Source organism: Strix uralensis, chromosome 17 (genome assembly GCF_047716275.1).
Source record: "Strix uralensis isolate ZFMK-TIS-50842 chromosome 17, bStrUra1, whole genome shotgun sequence".
NCBI classification, from domain to species: domain Eukaryota; kingdom Metazoa; phylum Chordata; class Aves; order Strigiformes; family Strigidae; genus Strix; species Strix uralensis.
In genome coordinates, this window is record NC_133988.1 from 14,131,602 (window position 1) to 14,146,235 (window position 14,634).

Consider the following 14,634-nt stretch of genomic DNA (forward strand, 5'->3'; position numbering starts at 1 on the left):
TTGGTTTTGTTCTTTTCATAAGGGCAAATAATTAATCTGCTAGCATTTCTACCTCTGGATATTTTACTTAAGACAGACAAAGTCATCAGTGTTTCTCATCAAGAGTAATATCACTATTTAGGATATTCCTGAACATTTTCTCATTGTGGTGACAGTTTAATGAAAAGTGACCAAATGTGACTGATTTCATGTACCAGATTACCTCATCTTCACCCAGATTCATCCAATATAAACAGGTGTAGGACCACTGAAGACAATTTTTCTATTCTTACCTCTCCGGAGTTGTAAGAATAAGTCCATTATAGATCCTGGAAAGATCCCGCAGGTTAAAAATATAATGGAATTTGGAAGGAGTAGCAGGTAGGTCACGAATAATCATTTTATAAAGCTCCAAAGTACACACAGTAATCTTGTCAGAGATGGCTGTTATAGACTCATTAAACATCTGCAAACATGAGAAAGAAGAGGTGTTTTCATGAGACCACCCAGAGAGAACTCAGTGCTATTAAATATATTCTGCTTCCCAGCTTTTAACCCTGCTTGGAATATTTCAAATTGAGGGCAAACATTTTCAGAAATTCAGATTCCTCTGTAATACGAACATTCTCCAGTTACATGCTTTGGGCAGGGCCCATCTTCATTCCCAAGCTTGCACAGTGCTGAAGATAACATCAAACACCATGACTGGAATTTCCACCACACTTCTATAGCGGAAAAAATTAACTGCTCTTTTCTTATATAATGTTGCAGGTTACTTTCTAGTAATGCAGTTTATGGCATTATATTAAATTTTTCACAGTCATTCAGGAAAGAGTTTGCTGACCTTTGTGCATTTGGTTACAGGAACCATAACCAAATCATTCACAGATTTCAACCTATGAAAAACACCAGGTTTATAAATTGTCTGCTGACTTGAATGTCTCCCTGTTACTCAAGAATTTATGAAAACAGTGTAAATTCATCTCTTGAGAAAGAGGAGAGCAAGGGAAAGGTTTGCATGAGGCTCTTAATAAGAATGCCCGATAACAGAAGATTTCGGGTCTTGCTATAACACAGAAATAAACTTCCGTTTAAAAATAATAAACTTGTTGAGAAATCCTTTAAAAACTGTGAAATTACCGCGGTGTGGCCTTTAAGGATGGATGCATAGATCAAATTCAGTGATTGCTCAGAAGGAAAAGGTATGTTAAACACACTGAAGAGTGAGAGGAATCGAGGGTCAACTTCATTCCGACCTCCTCCAGCTTTCCCCATGGCAGCAATAAAACCCAGGTCTCGAAGAAGTTTACAGTTCATCTCCTTACCACGGTCATACAAGAAACCTTTTTCTAGCAGCAGCTTCAACAGGGCAATGGGTTGCTGTGTGCCATACTCATCAACCTTTGTAATACAAAAGAGTCAAGATATTTAGAGCACAGTACATCAGCATGCCAATTACTGCTACAAATGTGGAAATATTGTGCTCCATACTCAGGAGAACATTACAAGGACTAAGTGACACTTTGTAAAGCTCTAGCACTGACTCTGAACATTCATTCCAATGTCTCCTAGGGGAAAAGTGCCTCTTCTCTGAGAAACTAAATGCACACATAACTTGCCCCATTTGTAAAGATAAAGGGATGGTTTCTCCAATACACAAACTGCAGCCAATATTAGGGCACAGAAACATTATTTTAATGGCATAAAGAAATGATCCAATGGCATCTCTCATATATACAGGTCAAACAGACAGAAATACCCACTACTGCACACAAATACAAGTCTTCTGAAGATCCTAAGCTGAAATTCAGTTATGCACTTACCATGAATCTCCTTGACTTGTGATTCATTGGACATGCGTATGAGGGGATCACATCAGTGCCACCCCAAATGTTTCTATACTATCTTGCAAACTATTGGCAACTTACCCTTGGCATATTCATATCATCCATGAAAACAATGAGACGTTTTCCCATAGGAGGGCCATAAGTGTCTTTGGTTCGTTTCTCTATATTCGTCTCTAGGTTTCTCTGAATGTCCATTGATGTTGTACGAGAAGAGAAGTTCATTACTAGCAGCAGCTGGAAAGTGGAGGAAATGGATAAGAATGGATTTTTACCTGTTCTTTCATTTTAACTAGAGCATTCAAAAAATATTCTGTATATTAGACTGTCAGACATATAGGAAACACTTCTCTGGTCCATTTATTCACTTGAATTACAGACGACAAAGAAAAGTAATCCCATTCTTAGCACCTAGATAATACATATTTACTTTTTTAAATTGAATCTGTACATGGTAGAAGAAACAAAACATCTTTGATCCTGAAGGATTCTCAAATCATTCACACACTTTGGGTCTGGATCTTGCAGTCACGTTACTAAAGTCAAGATTGCTACCCACAGACAATGCAAATTTACCCATAAACAATGCAAATTTAAACAGAAGGACAAAGAATGAAAATCCAGCTTTACAAACAAGGCAAAATACCTCATACATACATTAAGGTCTTTATTCAGATTGTTTAGGAAGTTTTGTGTAGTTGCTGTTTTAGATGTACCCGTTTCACCTACAAGAACAACTGGGCGGTTTATTTTTACCATCTGCTCTAGTAACCAAGTAGTGCGTGTTGTATCCACTGTAGGCACTGAAAAAGATCATGAATATGATAGCAGGTTATATTAAAATGCAGTACAGCTGGGGGATTTATAGTTACAGAATAGCACTGGATCAGACTCTCAAGGTATTAACATGCAGTTGCACAAAGACATAATCCGAAATATCAACTCACTAACAATGTTGAAAGAAAATTTTAATTGCTCAACCATCTCTATTCAGCTTTTATCACTGAGATCTTTTCTCCTATAGATATATTAAAAAAGAAGTTATCTTCCATATAGGAGGTTCATGGACTGGTTAAGATCCATTTAAGCCCTATTTCAAGCATATAATCAGGATTTATTTGGATCATAAGCATTTTCCCAGAACTCTACAGAGATTAATTTTTTTCTATGTGAATAGCCTGCCATTAGCAACTTTAGAGATCATATAATTATCTCTTGTGTCAGTGAAGTTAGCTTGTGCTTCCTGAAGTATTACTATAAAATAACCTGCCTTAATTTGTCCTTAACTATGAAAAGCACCTGTCACCATTACACAGTGCTTGAAGTAACAACCAATAACAACCTTAAGAATGTAATTTTTATCTACCGAGTACTTGAACGATGGAACTGACAGTTTTCCTAAAGTTTCTGGTAGAGCAGACTGTGAATCTTCTGCTATTCTGGCTTGTAAAATAAGCCTTATTAACTGAAACAAGCTTTTCATCCTTTCCTCATTTCTTTATGACACAGTGCTGTAAATATCAACTCTATTCCTTCCCACTACTATGACAAGAACATTAAAAAACTGATTTGTGTCATCACAAGAAACTGAACCTGAGTAGATGACCTTCAGTACAGAAAGAGGATGTCTCATGTTAAGTGCCATGCACTCAGTTGTGGCACATTATAAATTAAAGGCATATCATCACTATATTTTATCTTATACTCACCTAGAATGTCAAGAAATTTCACTTGAGGCTTATGAATATATTCAGGAACAAGTTGCATCCAAGGTACCCACTTTTTTTGAAATCCATCAAAATGAAAGTCATACAAAGTTGGTAGTTGACCTGCAAACCATTAAGCAACTGGAAATTTTCTGGGACACTGAAATATTTTGCAAGAAAATAATCTGATTGAGATGAAAGTGAAGGGTAAGGTTCTGGACCAAGTTGGGCCACACTGTGTTCTGTTTAGTTGTCATTTAACCCAGTAAGTCATCTACCAAAATTCTCCTAGTCCAGCACCTGGAACATACTATTGCTTTTAAAGCATCTTCCACTGGCTTTCCTTTAACGTTTTATTTTTCCTTTCACAGTTTATCTCTTCAGCTTGGCACAGAAAAGTACTGTTCTGTGAGGACAGACCAGTAGCTGAGAGTCATCTAGTATCAGTATCTCTATGTGGTTTTCAGTGATAGTCCTTCAGAGAGCGTATTTTGCAGCCAGGATAGCTAGCTAGAAGAAAGAACAATGTTCTCCTTCATGGAAACTAGCACTTTTCTAATATAATCAATGGGATTCAGACTACTTTATGACAAGATCCTACCTGGCAGCTCCCCTGGGTTAGCCAGGATGTTGTCATCATGAACAGTAGACATGCAGGAAATACGTTTAACATTTTCATCAAATTTAATTCTCCCAGCATCAAGAAGAGCAGCACCTAAGGAGGAATACAAAGCTTCCAAGAAAAAACACTCCAGAACATCAGGATCATCAGACTGTACAACTAGAGCTTCCAGCATCACAGTCAACTGCACCACCTGTTGTAAAACAAGACAAAGCTGTAAATAGAATTGCCATTTGGATGCATGAAAACTCTTCATGTTTTCAGCTGTTTGAGTGTTTGCTGATCTTTTGTCCTTACGGGTGTATCGACAAATATGAGTATTAATGCAGTAGAAGAGCATTGTTAGGAACTGACTGTTTCTTTTATCTCTTGGTGCTCATCTCTAGCAAACTGACAGTTCAGCATGGACTCTACTCCTGTGCTTTCTCTGGGAGGTTTTTACTCTCTCCATCATTCCCTTTCTCTTTTTAGATAAACTTTTTCAATCTTTATTCTCTACTCCTTACCATATTTAAATCTGTTTGAGGAACAATGGTCTTCAGCCTTTCTCCATGTCTGCCTTCCACAGTTCCCTCTACAATCATATCAATAAGGTAGGGCACATATTTTTGAAAGAGACGATTCAATTCAGTTGTCTCTTGCTGAAGAACAAAAAGGACAATAATTCAGCACACAGAAATCTGGAAAGCTGATTTTTGACAGCAGAACTTCCCATCAATACCTGGCTGACCAAGTACAATTGTTCTTGAAGGAATCACTTCTACCAAAGACGGGGCACAGCCACATGAAGAAATGTGACACTGTTGTATGGGCTGGGTTTTCAGCAGGCGAGGATCTGCATTCATCAGGTACTAGCAACTAAGTTCTCTTACTTCAACTCCCTCTGGACTTGAGTTGTTAATCTAAATGTAGGAAACGAGGACCTAACCAATCTCACTGTTAACTCTCTGGAGACTGGGTAAACTGATTTTTTGGTTCTTCACTTCTCAGAAACAACCAGAAGTTAGAAAAGCTAGGAACTCTTTTTAGCCCTCTGCTGCAGGCCTAGCTATTAGATTTGTTGTCAGAAAACCAAACTGTCTTTACAAAGTTGTTTTTTTTTTTACAGCTGTCTACAGTTCAGTATTTAATACAGATACTCTCTGAACAAGTGCAGAAATTCCCACCTCATTTTCTCTTTCTTGGATCCACTTCTGCCAGTAGGGCTTATATTTCAGATTTTTAGGATCTACAAAGACCATTCCACAGCGGGATACCGTGGCAGGAGATGCATACTGTAAGTCACCAACCTATAAAATAATCATACAAGATAATCATACACTTAAACAAAGAACAGCCACAGTAACTGCTTTTCAGGCTTCGTAGACCCATCTGTATCTAACCCTTCCCATGTACTAAGCGGTACAGTCACTACTTACCTCAAACAACAAAGCACAGTGCGACTGAAGTCTAATTCGCTCCCCATTGGCCAAGGTCAATAATTTGTTGTCATCCATGACAGAATTCATGTTTTCAACCCAGAGAGCATCCACATCTCCATCAAACAGAATGTACCTGTGGATACAGGAGCCAAGGGGCACTGACTAATCTCTGATTTTACCAACATATTTCAGAATTCAATGTGCCACCAATGGTGTCAATGTCTGTCCAGGTGTTTTGAAGCCTCCCATTCATTTTTGATAACTGCATAGCTTCCATCCATCTCACTGAGGCTGGACACTCACAGAAGACAGAAAAACCCCTAGACACTTTCTATTTATTTAGCTTTGCTTTTATTTTTTTAATAGTGTGGTATCAAATATTTAAAATAAAATAAAATGTTGATGTAAAAATCAGTAGCTAAAAATCATCACAATGATTTCTAGCTGTCTACCTTCGCTCTTTCTTGTCAGTAGGCCTGTTGATATCCCGAAAAATGTTTGACAGGACTCCATCTGTCCAGTCTCGTGTGGTGGGGTCAAGGATCCCATAGAGCTCGATCACACTCATAGCTTTAGGGTTCAGTGTGTAAAGCTTTGTCAATAATCCTAGCCTAGAGATACAGCAAGAAAAGCAACGTTACAATGACACAATACCATCTCATGTTAACCCAAGCAAATATTATGGTCAGTTATTGATCTTGTCACGACTACACAGAGCTGAATGACGCAGTCTATGCCATTTTACAACCAGATTTCCACGTATCAGATTCTATACTCACTTGTTTTGAGCCTGGCACAAAGCATTAATGACAACTGACTTGCCACCTCCAGTGGGTCCAACTACCATTGTAGTGTGACGAGTTAACATTGTCTCATACATCTGAACTACTTTATCGACCTGAAAAATAAATATTGATTCAGTAGACTGCTGTCCATAATTCTTCTGTGGAAAAGATCAGCAGCTGGTCTATACCAGCTCAGCTTTCCTGGAGCCACTCCAGAGTGCAGCAGTGCATATCCAGCCTAATGATTACAACAAAAACTCCAGCAATTTTTTATACCTGGACTGGTAAAACAACATAACCCTCTTCTTTCAGCACTTGTTCTACAGCATCATTAAAGTTAGGATAGCGGACTCGAGGACAATCCAGGCCAGGAAACAGGTCAGATATTAGGCCAAGGAAGAGAGGTACATCTTCAAACACAAATTTAGGAAGATTCATATCTCGTAGAGCTCTCATCAGTACAACTTCCTAGACAAAACAGAGCAGAATCAATCTTTACCAAATAGCTAACCAATTATCTAATATGTAGTAACTTCAAACATCTCTGAAAACTACTGCCTGATTCTTTACTACAGCTTTGAGAATGTTTTCTTGGCTTTTTCTACCATATTAACTGCCTTTTTCTACCATAGTAACCAAACGCCAAATGGCTGGAATGGCCCACACCACAGCTTCCCTGACTTGATGTTAAAATAACCAACTGTTTTATGAACATACCCAGGTTCTGTAGTCCCCTTGAGAGCATCACTTAGACCCCAACTTCCTGCCAACCTGCAACATGCATCTGTACATAACTTTATAGGAGAGTTTCCTTCAGCTGTCTCCAAGTTTTTAAGAAGAAGTTTGAATAAGAATTCCCCTAGGCAACTGGGTATCACAACCATACATAGAGAAATAAAAAACAGGTGTAAAAGAAAGCCATAAAAAGCAGTGCAGTATTGAAAAACTTTCATTGATTCGTATACTGTACTACTTGAGCTACACAATTAACAACTGCATGACTGGAGCACTCACTGTTCAAAAACCAGCTTTCGCTATTCATTCAGAGACACTCATCTGGCTATTTGCATCCTGGACTCAACAAGAAGGAAAATTTCCTACAATTTCCTTACTTCAATTTGAGTTCTGATGGTAACTTGGTGGCAGAGGGCATGATGAAACTCAGTAAGAACAAAGCGAAATAATAAGACAAATAACACCAATGCTCCTATTTCCAACGTAAACTACAGCAGATGTGTAAAAACATCCTCTTCCTAGTGAAAAAGATGATCTGCCCAGGGTAACTAAGTAGCAAAACTACCTCACTGAGGTCTGCGGATCCTCTTTTCAGTTCTCCAGCCATCACTAACACTGACTTAAGGGCCCGCAGTCCAAAATCATAATGATGTTGTTTAGAAAGTTGTTCCTTTGCCAGCTTGTACAGCACTGTCATTTTTTTGGCAAGCATCTGTTTGAGATTTAAGTTAGAGAATCACAAATGTGTAAGTCACAACCAAACACTGGCCATGCATACATGGGTGTGTACATGGGTATGGGTAGCAATAAAATTTTCTTACCTTTGCCATAAGAAACCCTTCAGAAAAGAGCATGATTTCACATATTTGCTGAAGATCTGGTACAATAACAACCACAGGCCTGAACAAAGCTTTTACAGACTCGGGGAGCTCAGTCCGGCCAGCATAACCAGGATTCATTGTAATAAAAATGCCCATTCGGCTGTCAAGGGCAATTTCCTGTCCTTCAAACTAAAGGCATAAGACACGGTTAGAACAATGTGTGTTTGGAATTGAAATAAATAGTACTATTTGCTCAAAGAGAAAACCAGCAATACTGGGGCACCCACTTAGGATAACACGTTAAAATATTTAGCTTTAGATAGTCATCCAGATACATTCATACCACTGTTTGTATCTTGCATATAAACACCAAGACATTTCACACTTCTCAATTAAATTTTCTGTCTTGAATTCCAGTAAACTTCAGCAAATAAAGGCTCACAATCCACATCAACTTAAGTTACTCCTCTCTCTAATTACTACTATACTATTATCCCATTTACTTACTATTATCCTATTTAGCTTTTATCTCACTTCACAATGGAAGAACCTAGAAGAGGATTAGGAAATCAGCAAGGATTTAACATCTCTGAAACTGAGAGTACATACTCTGGAGTTTGAAATGTTCAGCACAAATGAATTACAGAAGCAGCCCTTCGATCTAATGATGGGGTCTAACCCTGAATCTTGGCCTCAAAACCAAGATCAGCCTTCACAATTACTCTTTTTTTGAAATATTTACCTGAAATGTTTTTAACTGATTCATTAAAGCATTCCGAATAGTCTGAATCTGAGAAGAAATGACTGAAAGCACGGAAGCATCAATACGATTGAATTCATCAAAGCATCCCCATGCTCCGCACTGGGCGAGACCAGAGAAAATTTTACCAACTGCCTAACAAGAACAACAAGAGAAACATGTCAGCAATGAATATATAAAACATTCAGTGTCAGCAAATTTTGGAATATGTTAAAACTCTTAATGACTGGGTAAAACCTCTGGGTATTTATATATGCAGGAGCTAGCAATCTGTCATAAGGTCTTGCAATAATTACTTGCCAAGTGCAGATTGCCTATGATGAGCTTAAACACCTATCATCTAGTCATTGCTCCCCTGCTTGAAGGCACCTGAAATTCTTTCAATAATTTATTTAAAATAGACATTCTTTACTGTATTTCATTATCAATCAGTGTGGTATCTCTAAGGGAGGCACATATTCAGAAGTTTGGAGTATGTCCTTATCCTGACCACTGAAAAAGAGCAGTAACTGGCACTTTATCAGAGAACACAGATCTTTAACTCTTACTTTGAAATCCATGCCTTCTCCGCAGTTTGTCACCACACACAGCAAGCCCAGTGCTTTGGCCAGATCCTTGGTTGTTTCTGTTTTCCCTGTACCTGCTGGCCCTGCTGGTGCTCCTCCCAAAAACATTGATAAAGCCTTTAGAGACAGACCAAAAAGCAAAGCAAAGCTTTGATTACATTTATATTAGGTTGGTAGCAAAATCACAAATGAACCCTTGGGTAAAAAAAAGCCTTAAATTTTATCTGTGAATGCATTCTATATTATCTTTGATGCAATCAGGTTAGACATCACAACTGGTTTCAAACATATTAGCCTTTGCATTGGCATCTAGGAGATAACAGGAAGTGGCAATAAAACAATTACGTGATTGCCTAGAAGTGTATTTTTAAAGGGTTGGTTATTAAAAGTCTCCTTGAATATATACCTGCGTGAGTGTAAGATAAATACGATCTGTCAGCGGGGTGATCACAAGACGTCCGTTCAAGCCCATATACTCATAACCATATGAAAATGTGCCTGTGCACTGCCGCACAGTCAGTTCATCTGGCGCTTGGTCCCAGTAAAAACGCAGCTGGCTTTCCCATTCAAACTCCTGAGCCTGCAGAATGCTGCACAAGAGAGACTGGCTCACATGAGGTAAAAGACTAGAAATACAATTTATGCATGTGGTATTTTCTCAATAGGCTGGGGGGCGGTGTTTACCTGTCTCTTACGAATGTATCAACAATGTCTCTGGCATGAACATCAATAATGAGAACAGTGTTGTATTTTTTCCTGTCGTTTTTGCTCAAAGGCATTGTAATGCGGGTAACCAGGTCATCAATTTGCTTATGCATTTTTTTAGCATAAAGTTTCATTGCCTGTTTTTCTCCCTTCTTCATTTTCCGAAAGACATCCTCTACTTCCCAAGTCCACCACACCTGATTAGCAGCCAGCACCATCATACCTTGGTAGAGTAACATCCAATCAACTCTGTGGGAAATACATATAGTGAGGGAGTCTGAGTTACTGTTTATTCTAAGTAACCAATCAGGACAGAAAAATAAAAAAGAAAAAAAGTTCCTCCTATTTCTGCAACAACTACAACGTGAGCCTAATTTTACAGAGATGTACACAATTCTATCAAGGTGTGCTGTAGTATTTCAAAAGCCTAGGAAGTAGTCTGATAGAAAAGCTGTGTATTCCATGTGTAAAGACTGCCAAGTGGAATTCATAGTGAGAAAAACATACTGTGCACACAACACTAAAAATAAAAACTCAAGACTCAGGAAATTAGATACAATAGATAACACAATTTTTTTCTGGTCAGTTAAAATACTGCATATGTGTGTATTCATATCTCTCCCCATACAGAAACACAGGCTAAATTGTGTAAAATTTTTTAAATTGTCTTTCTTTTTCTATATTGCTAGAGGTTCACAATAACACATAAGGTATTTGTATTATCCTTGACACTGCTTGTTTCACCTGCTTCTGTCTTCACAGTATCGAAAAATAGCTTCCTTAGTAAGGAGTCTGTTTGTTCGTCTCATTTCTTCTAGCACTGCTGTCATCCAATTCTCCACTCTGCCTTCTGCAGCTACAGCCTGGCGGAACTCCATCACCTCCCCCTCAGCTGAAATCATGGCTGTTGCAATTTTCTTATCACTATCACCATCCTGGAACCTCAGGGAGGCTATGTTATCATACATCTGAAATGCACCAACAAAGAAATTCACTGGCATTTTAGAAATAAAGCTGCAAAGATATAAGTGTATCTAGCTCCCATTTAATCTTGAAAGAAAATTTCCATGGACTCTAAAGAGAAATGGATCTGACTCGTAAGTAATCAAAGACAAGCGCTGACGCTCAGCAGCCCTACTGCAGAGTAAACAAGAGATGATCTGGCCCAAATGACATTGATTTTTTTTCTAGAAAATAAAGATCTATCAGGAGCTACAGACATCATCTTTAATGATTGATCATTCTGGTGTATCTTGAATGTTCCTCTACCAACGTTCCTCTACCGTAACTGCTACTGGCCAGTATGAGAGCCAGGAGAGACTATCGATCAGATTGGATTTGGTTATTCAGAAGCTTCTTCAAGATGCTGCCAGGATGCTCTTTGCAGTCAATAAATATTAGCATGTACAGTACAGTCTGTTAAACTTTTTAAAGCACCTAAAAGCACAAGGCACTGTGGAAAGCCAGACATTGTACCTTTATCATGTGTTCCTGGACACAAAGTGGGTTACTGCTGCCAAGGATACTAAGCAACTCCTCATCAGATATAAAGAAAAATCTTGGGAAAGCATTTCGCTTGGAATCCAAATAATTGTTCAAGCTTTTCTGACATTTTTCCAGCACATCATTTATATGATGGAGGTCTGATAGACGATTTGGGGCCTCACAGCATTTTTTTATTGTTGGTTCTTTTACAGTTTCATCCATTATCTACACAGGGAGAAAAGAAAGCTTAGAAAATACTGAACAGCAATGGATTATACTAAATTATATTTAACTAGTGACAAAGCACACAGGCAGCACAAGCAATATAGGTTCTTACAGAAGTGAATTAGAATTATAAAGATGATTTCCTATTATTGCTGCAGTGCTGTATGAAAACATGAAGATAGTATGCTTTCAGAGTGGAGAGCATGGAGTTACTACTGTAAAAGCAAGTGTAAGCAAGACAAGCCTGTATCCCAAGTCATGCATGCATAAGGATATACCTGACTTTGCTCCTGTATACAGTGGTACTTCAAGTGAAGGACAAACACAGCATTTCAGAATGACAGTACTATCTCAGTTTTGCAGATGGGAAAAAGAAAAGTAAGCCATATTCATACTGGGAGTATGTGTCCAGTGACATTAGACCAGCAAAGACTTCTTAGCATGTATGTAGATCCTCAATCTATAGAAACACATCTAAGCTTCTTATTATCATGGTGAAGGTAAAAAGATGTATCCAATGAAAGGAAAAGGGGATTCTGCCTGCCCAGTACTGCCAGCCAAGGATCACACCCCTGCCCAGCTTAGCTAAATCAGAAGTCTTTGTGTATGACAGATGTGAAGTAAAACACCAGAGTTCCTGGGTTCCCCAAGCTCACATTCAATTCATTATAACATACCATTCTCAGTGCTACAAGTGACACAGAAGACTACAACTACCTATGAAACTGAAGGCTCTAAATAATTACACTGATCACAGGTCAGTTACTTGCCTTTTTAAACATCCTGTCTACACTGTCAAATATTTTCGCTTCCTCTGGAAGCTGTGATCTGATATCTCCACCAATAAAGATGCTCTCCAGGTACATCCATTTTCTCTGAACCACCATCCAGATCTAAGACACAAACGTTACCATCAAAAAAAAAAAACAATAGAAAACCCTGATTATAAATAATAAACATTAATTATTTAGTCCAGCACTTTCCTCCCTACCTCAATTACTTCACCAATCAATGACAGAGTTTTTTCCCAGTGGTGAACAGTTGAAAGGAAAGGACCCACAAATCGACTGCTCAAAACACTCTGAAGATTGACATTGTGGTCATCAAGAATCTCTAAAATTTCATCTACAGATCCCAGAATAAAGCCTCGCTTCTCAGTGCCTTTGAAGTACATTTGCACAGTGAATTTCAGGTGTTCCCATGTTTCTGCTATTTCCTTCACACCCTGCATGTGAGCATAGAAACATGCATGCTTCAGTCTTCAAGAACTAGAGAACTATAATCTTAGCATAAAAATTAAATCAATTAATTCAGCAAATTTTTTGCACAGACTTTCTAATTCTGGTTTATAAAGAAGGATCTATTTCAAAATATCATAATGGAAACAGAATGGATCCTTCTTCATAGGCCAAACTTGCTTATTGCAGTAACAGAAATCCAACATACTGCTGCCAAAGCCAAGGCAGCTAGGATTCTCTGCCACGTGGTAGCTTAGTAACAGAGCTACTGATCTTAGTTGCCATCAGTTACATCATGGCAGCTCCCTGAAGATGGCTGAACTTGCTGTCATGCCAATATAAAAATCTCAGATAAAACACTGACTGGGGTCATCTATGTCTTTTAAGCTTTATTATGATTTTTTACATTACCTTCTCAATGCTAAGTTCCTTAACAGCAGTTCCGACTATTTCACTGATAACATTTGAGTATCTGTGAAGTTCCATAGCAAACATATTCTCCAAAGTGAATGTTTCTGTTGTCATTTCAAAACTTGTTCCTGTTCTCTTCATAAGGTCTTGCCAATGTCTGTTTTAAAGTGACACATCAACAATTGTAGCAACCCCCATCATACGGTAAAAATGAAAACAACTGTAATTTAATAGATAATCATGAAACCATGTTTAGCACTCTTCTGTTTAAAGAACTAGTATTTTGAATACATAAATTATGCTAGTCATCATAGTCACCTTGAATGATATTACACAAGTTCATTAAGCAGAAAGTGAAGTTTCAAGCTGCGGGACATGGCTTGACCGCAGTAACTCAAATTAAAAATTCTAACAAAACAAACAAAATCTTCCTGTACATAGAAAATGGATTTAAATAAATCAAAGCAAACCTTTCTCTTAAAGCTTCATTTTTCAAATCAAGCAACAAAGGAATGGAGTCTCGAAATGCCTTCATTTTTGTTTCCAAGTGTAAGGCTACTGGCATACCCCGTACTTGTTTGGGCAGCTTTCGAAGGGCTTTAAGAAATCCTTCGATTCCTTCCTGAAGAAACTGGACATCGAGGTTTATCCAGAGTGTCTGAGACCATTCCTTTTTAGCTGCCTGGGAACAAGGTCATCAGGGGGAAAAAAGTCATATTTCCTTTTAGGTCTGACAAAAAAAAAAAAAATCTTTCCACTACAATAGGATCTAGAGACCGCAGTCAGGATGCAGATGTAATTGTACTAACATTTTACAAACAGAGGAAGAGACAGGTTCATGTCCAAGACAGATTCTTAGCCAAACACAACCAGTTGTATAGAAATAATCAAAAGGAAACATGGAGAACAGAAAAAGCATCCTTAAGAACATACTTTACAGGACATTTCAATTTTGGAAAAATAAAACATTAAAAAAACAGTTAAGATAATTAAAGCCCGAGATACCCATTGTCACCTGTACACATACTATATCTAAAAGTAGTTGCACTGAAAGGATCAGGAAACTTTTTCAGTAAAATACCACACACTAATTATTAGGGGGAGGGAGGTCTGCTCCTATCTGATAAGAGTATGTGTTTGGTCCACTTTGGAGACATTGTTAGTCCTGTACTAACCATTAAAATAATTTCATGGAGATAGTCAATGACAGGTCACAGCTTATTTCACACAAAGGCTTAGAACAGAGTTGATAGTAACTAGAGGACAACGCAGCCTCTTCTACCTTTTCTGTATGTATGTGCACGAATATGTGTGTGTCTGTGTATACACGG

At 38.1% G+C, this 14,634-nt stretch overlaps 1 protein-coding gene across 2 annotated transcripts in view; it reads right to left on the bottom strand.

The window, feature by feature from the left end:
• DNAH10 (dynein axonemal heavy chain 10) overlaps positions 1 to 14,634 on the bottom strand; it is a 57,047-nt gene that overhangs the window by 23,182 nt on the left and 19,231 nt on the right. For both annotated transcript variants that reach the window (XM_074886906.1, XM_074886907.1), the window contains exons 24-47: positions 13,774 to 13,985; positions 13,304 to 13,460; positions 12,646 to 12,879; positions 12,425 to 12,547; positions 11,421 to 11,654; positions 10,689 to 10,912; positions 9,924 to 10,193; positions 9,646 to 9,829; positions 9,222 to 9,356; positions 8,656 to 8,808; positions 7,914 to 8,102; positions 7,658 to 7,804; positions 6,634 to 6,825; positions 6,352 to 6,470; positions 6,025 to 6,183; positions 5,570 to 5,705; positions 5,318 to 5,440; positions 4,658 to 4,792; positions 4,131 to 4,344; positions 3,533 to 3,652; positions 2,481 to 2,626; positions 1,908 to 2,060; positions 1,120 to 1,380; positions 273 to 445 (exon numbers count right to left, since the gene is read on the bottom strand). In XM_074886906.1, the coding sequence (XP_074743007.1) occupies positions 273 to 445; positions 1,120 to 1,380; positions 1,908 to 2,060; positions 2,481 to 2,626; positions 3,533 to 3,652; positions 4,131 to 4,344; positions 4,658 to 4,792; positions 5,318 to 5,440; positions 5,570 to 5,705; positions 6,025 to 6,183; positions 6,352 to 6,470; positions 6,634 to 6,825; positions 7,658 to 7,804; positions 7,914 to 8,102; positions 8,656 to 8,808; positions 9,222 to 9,356; positions 9,646 to 9,829; positions 9,924 to 10,193; positions 10,689 to 10,912; positions 11,421 to 11,654; positions 12,425 to 12,547; positions 12,646 to 12,879; positions 13,304 to 13,460; positions 13,774 to 13,985 (4,193 nt within the window). The remainder of the gene's footprint in view (positions 1 to 272; positions 446 to 1,119; positions 1,381 to 1,907; positions 2,061 to 2,480; positions 2,627 to 3,532; positions 3,653 to 4,130; positions 4,345 to 4,657; positions 4,793 to 5,317; positions 5,441 to 5,569; positions 5,706 to 6,024; positions 6,184 to 6,351; positions 6,471 to 6,633; positions 6,826 to 7,657; positions 7,805 to 7,913; positions 8,103 to 8,655; positions 8,809 to 9,221; positions 9,357 to 9,645; positions 9,830 to 9,923; positions 10,194 to 10,688; positions 10,913 to 11,420; positions 11,655 to 12,424; positions 12,548 to 12,645; positions 12,880 to 13,303; positions 13,461 to 13,773; positions 13,986 to 14,634) is intronic.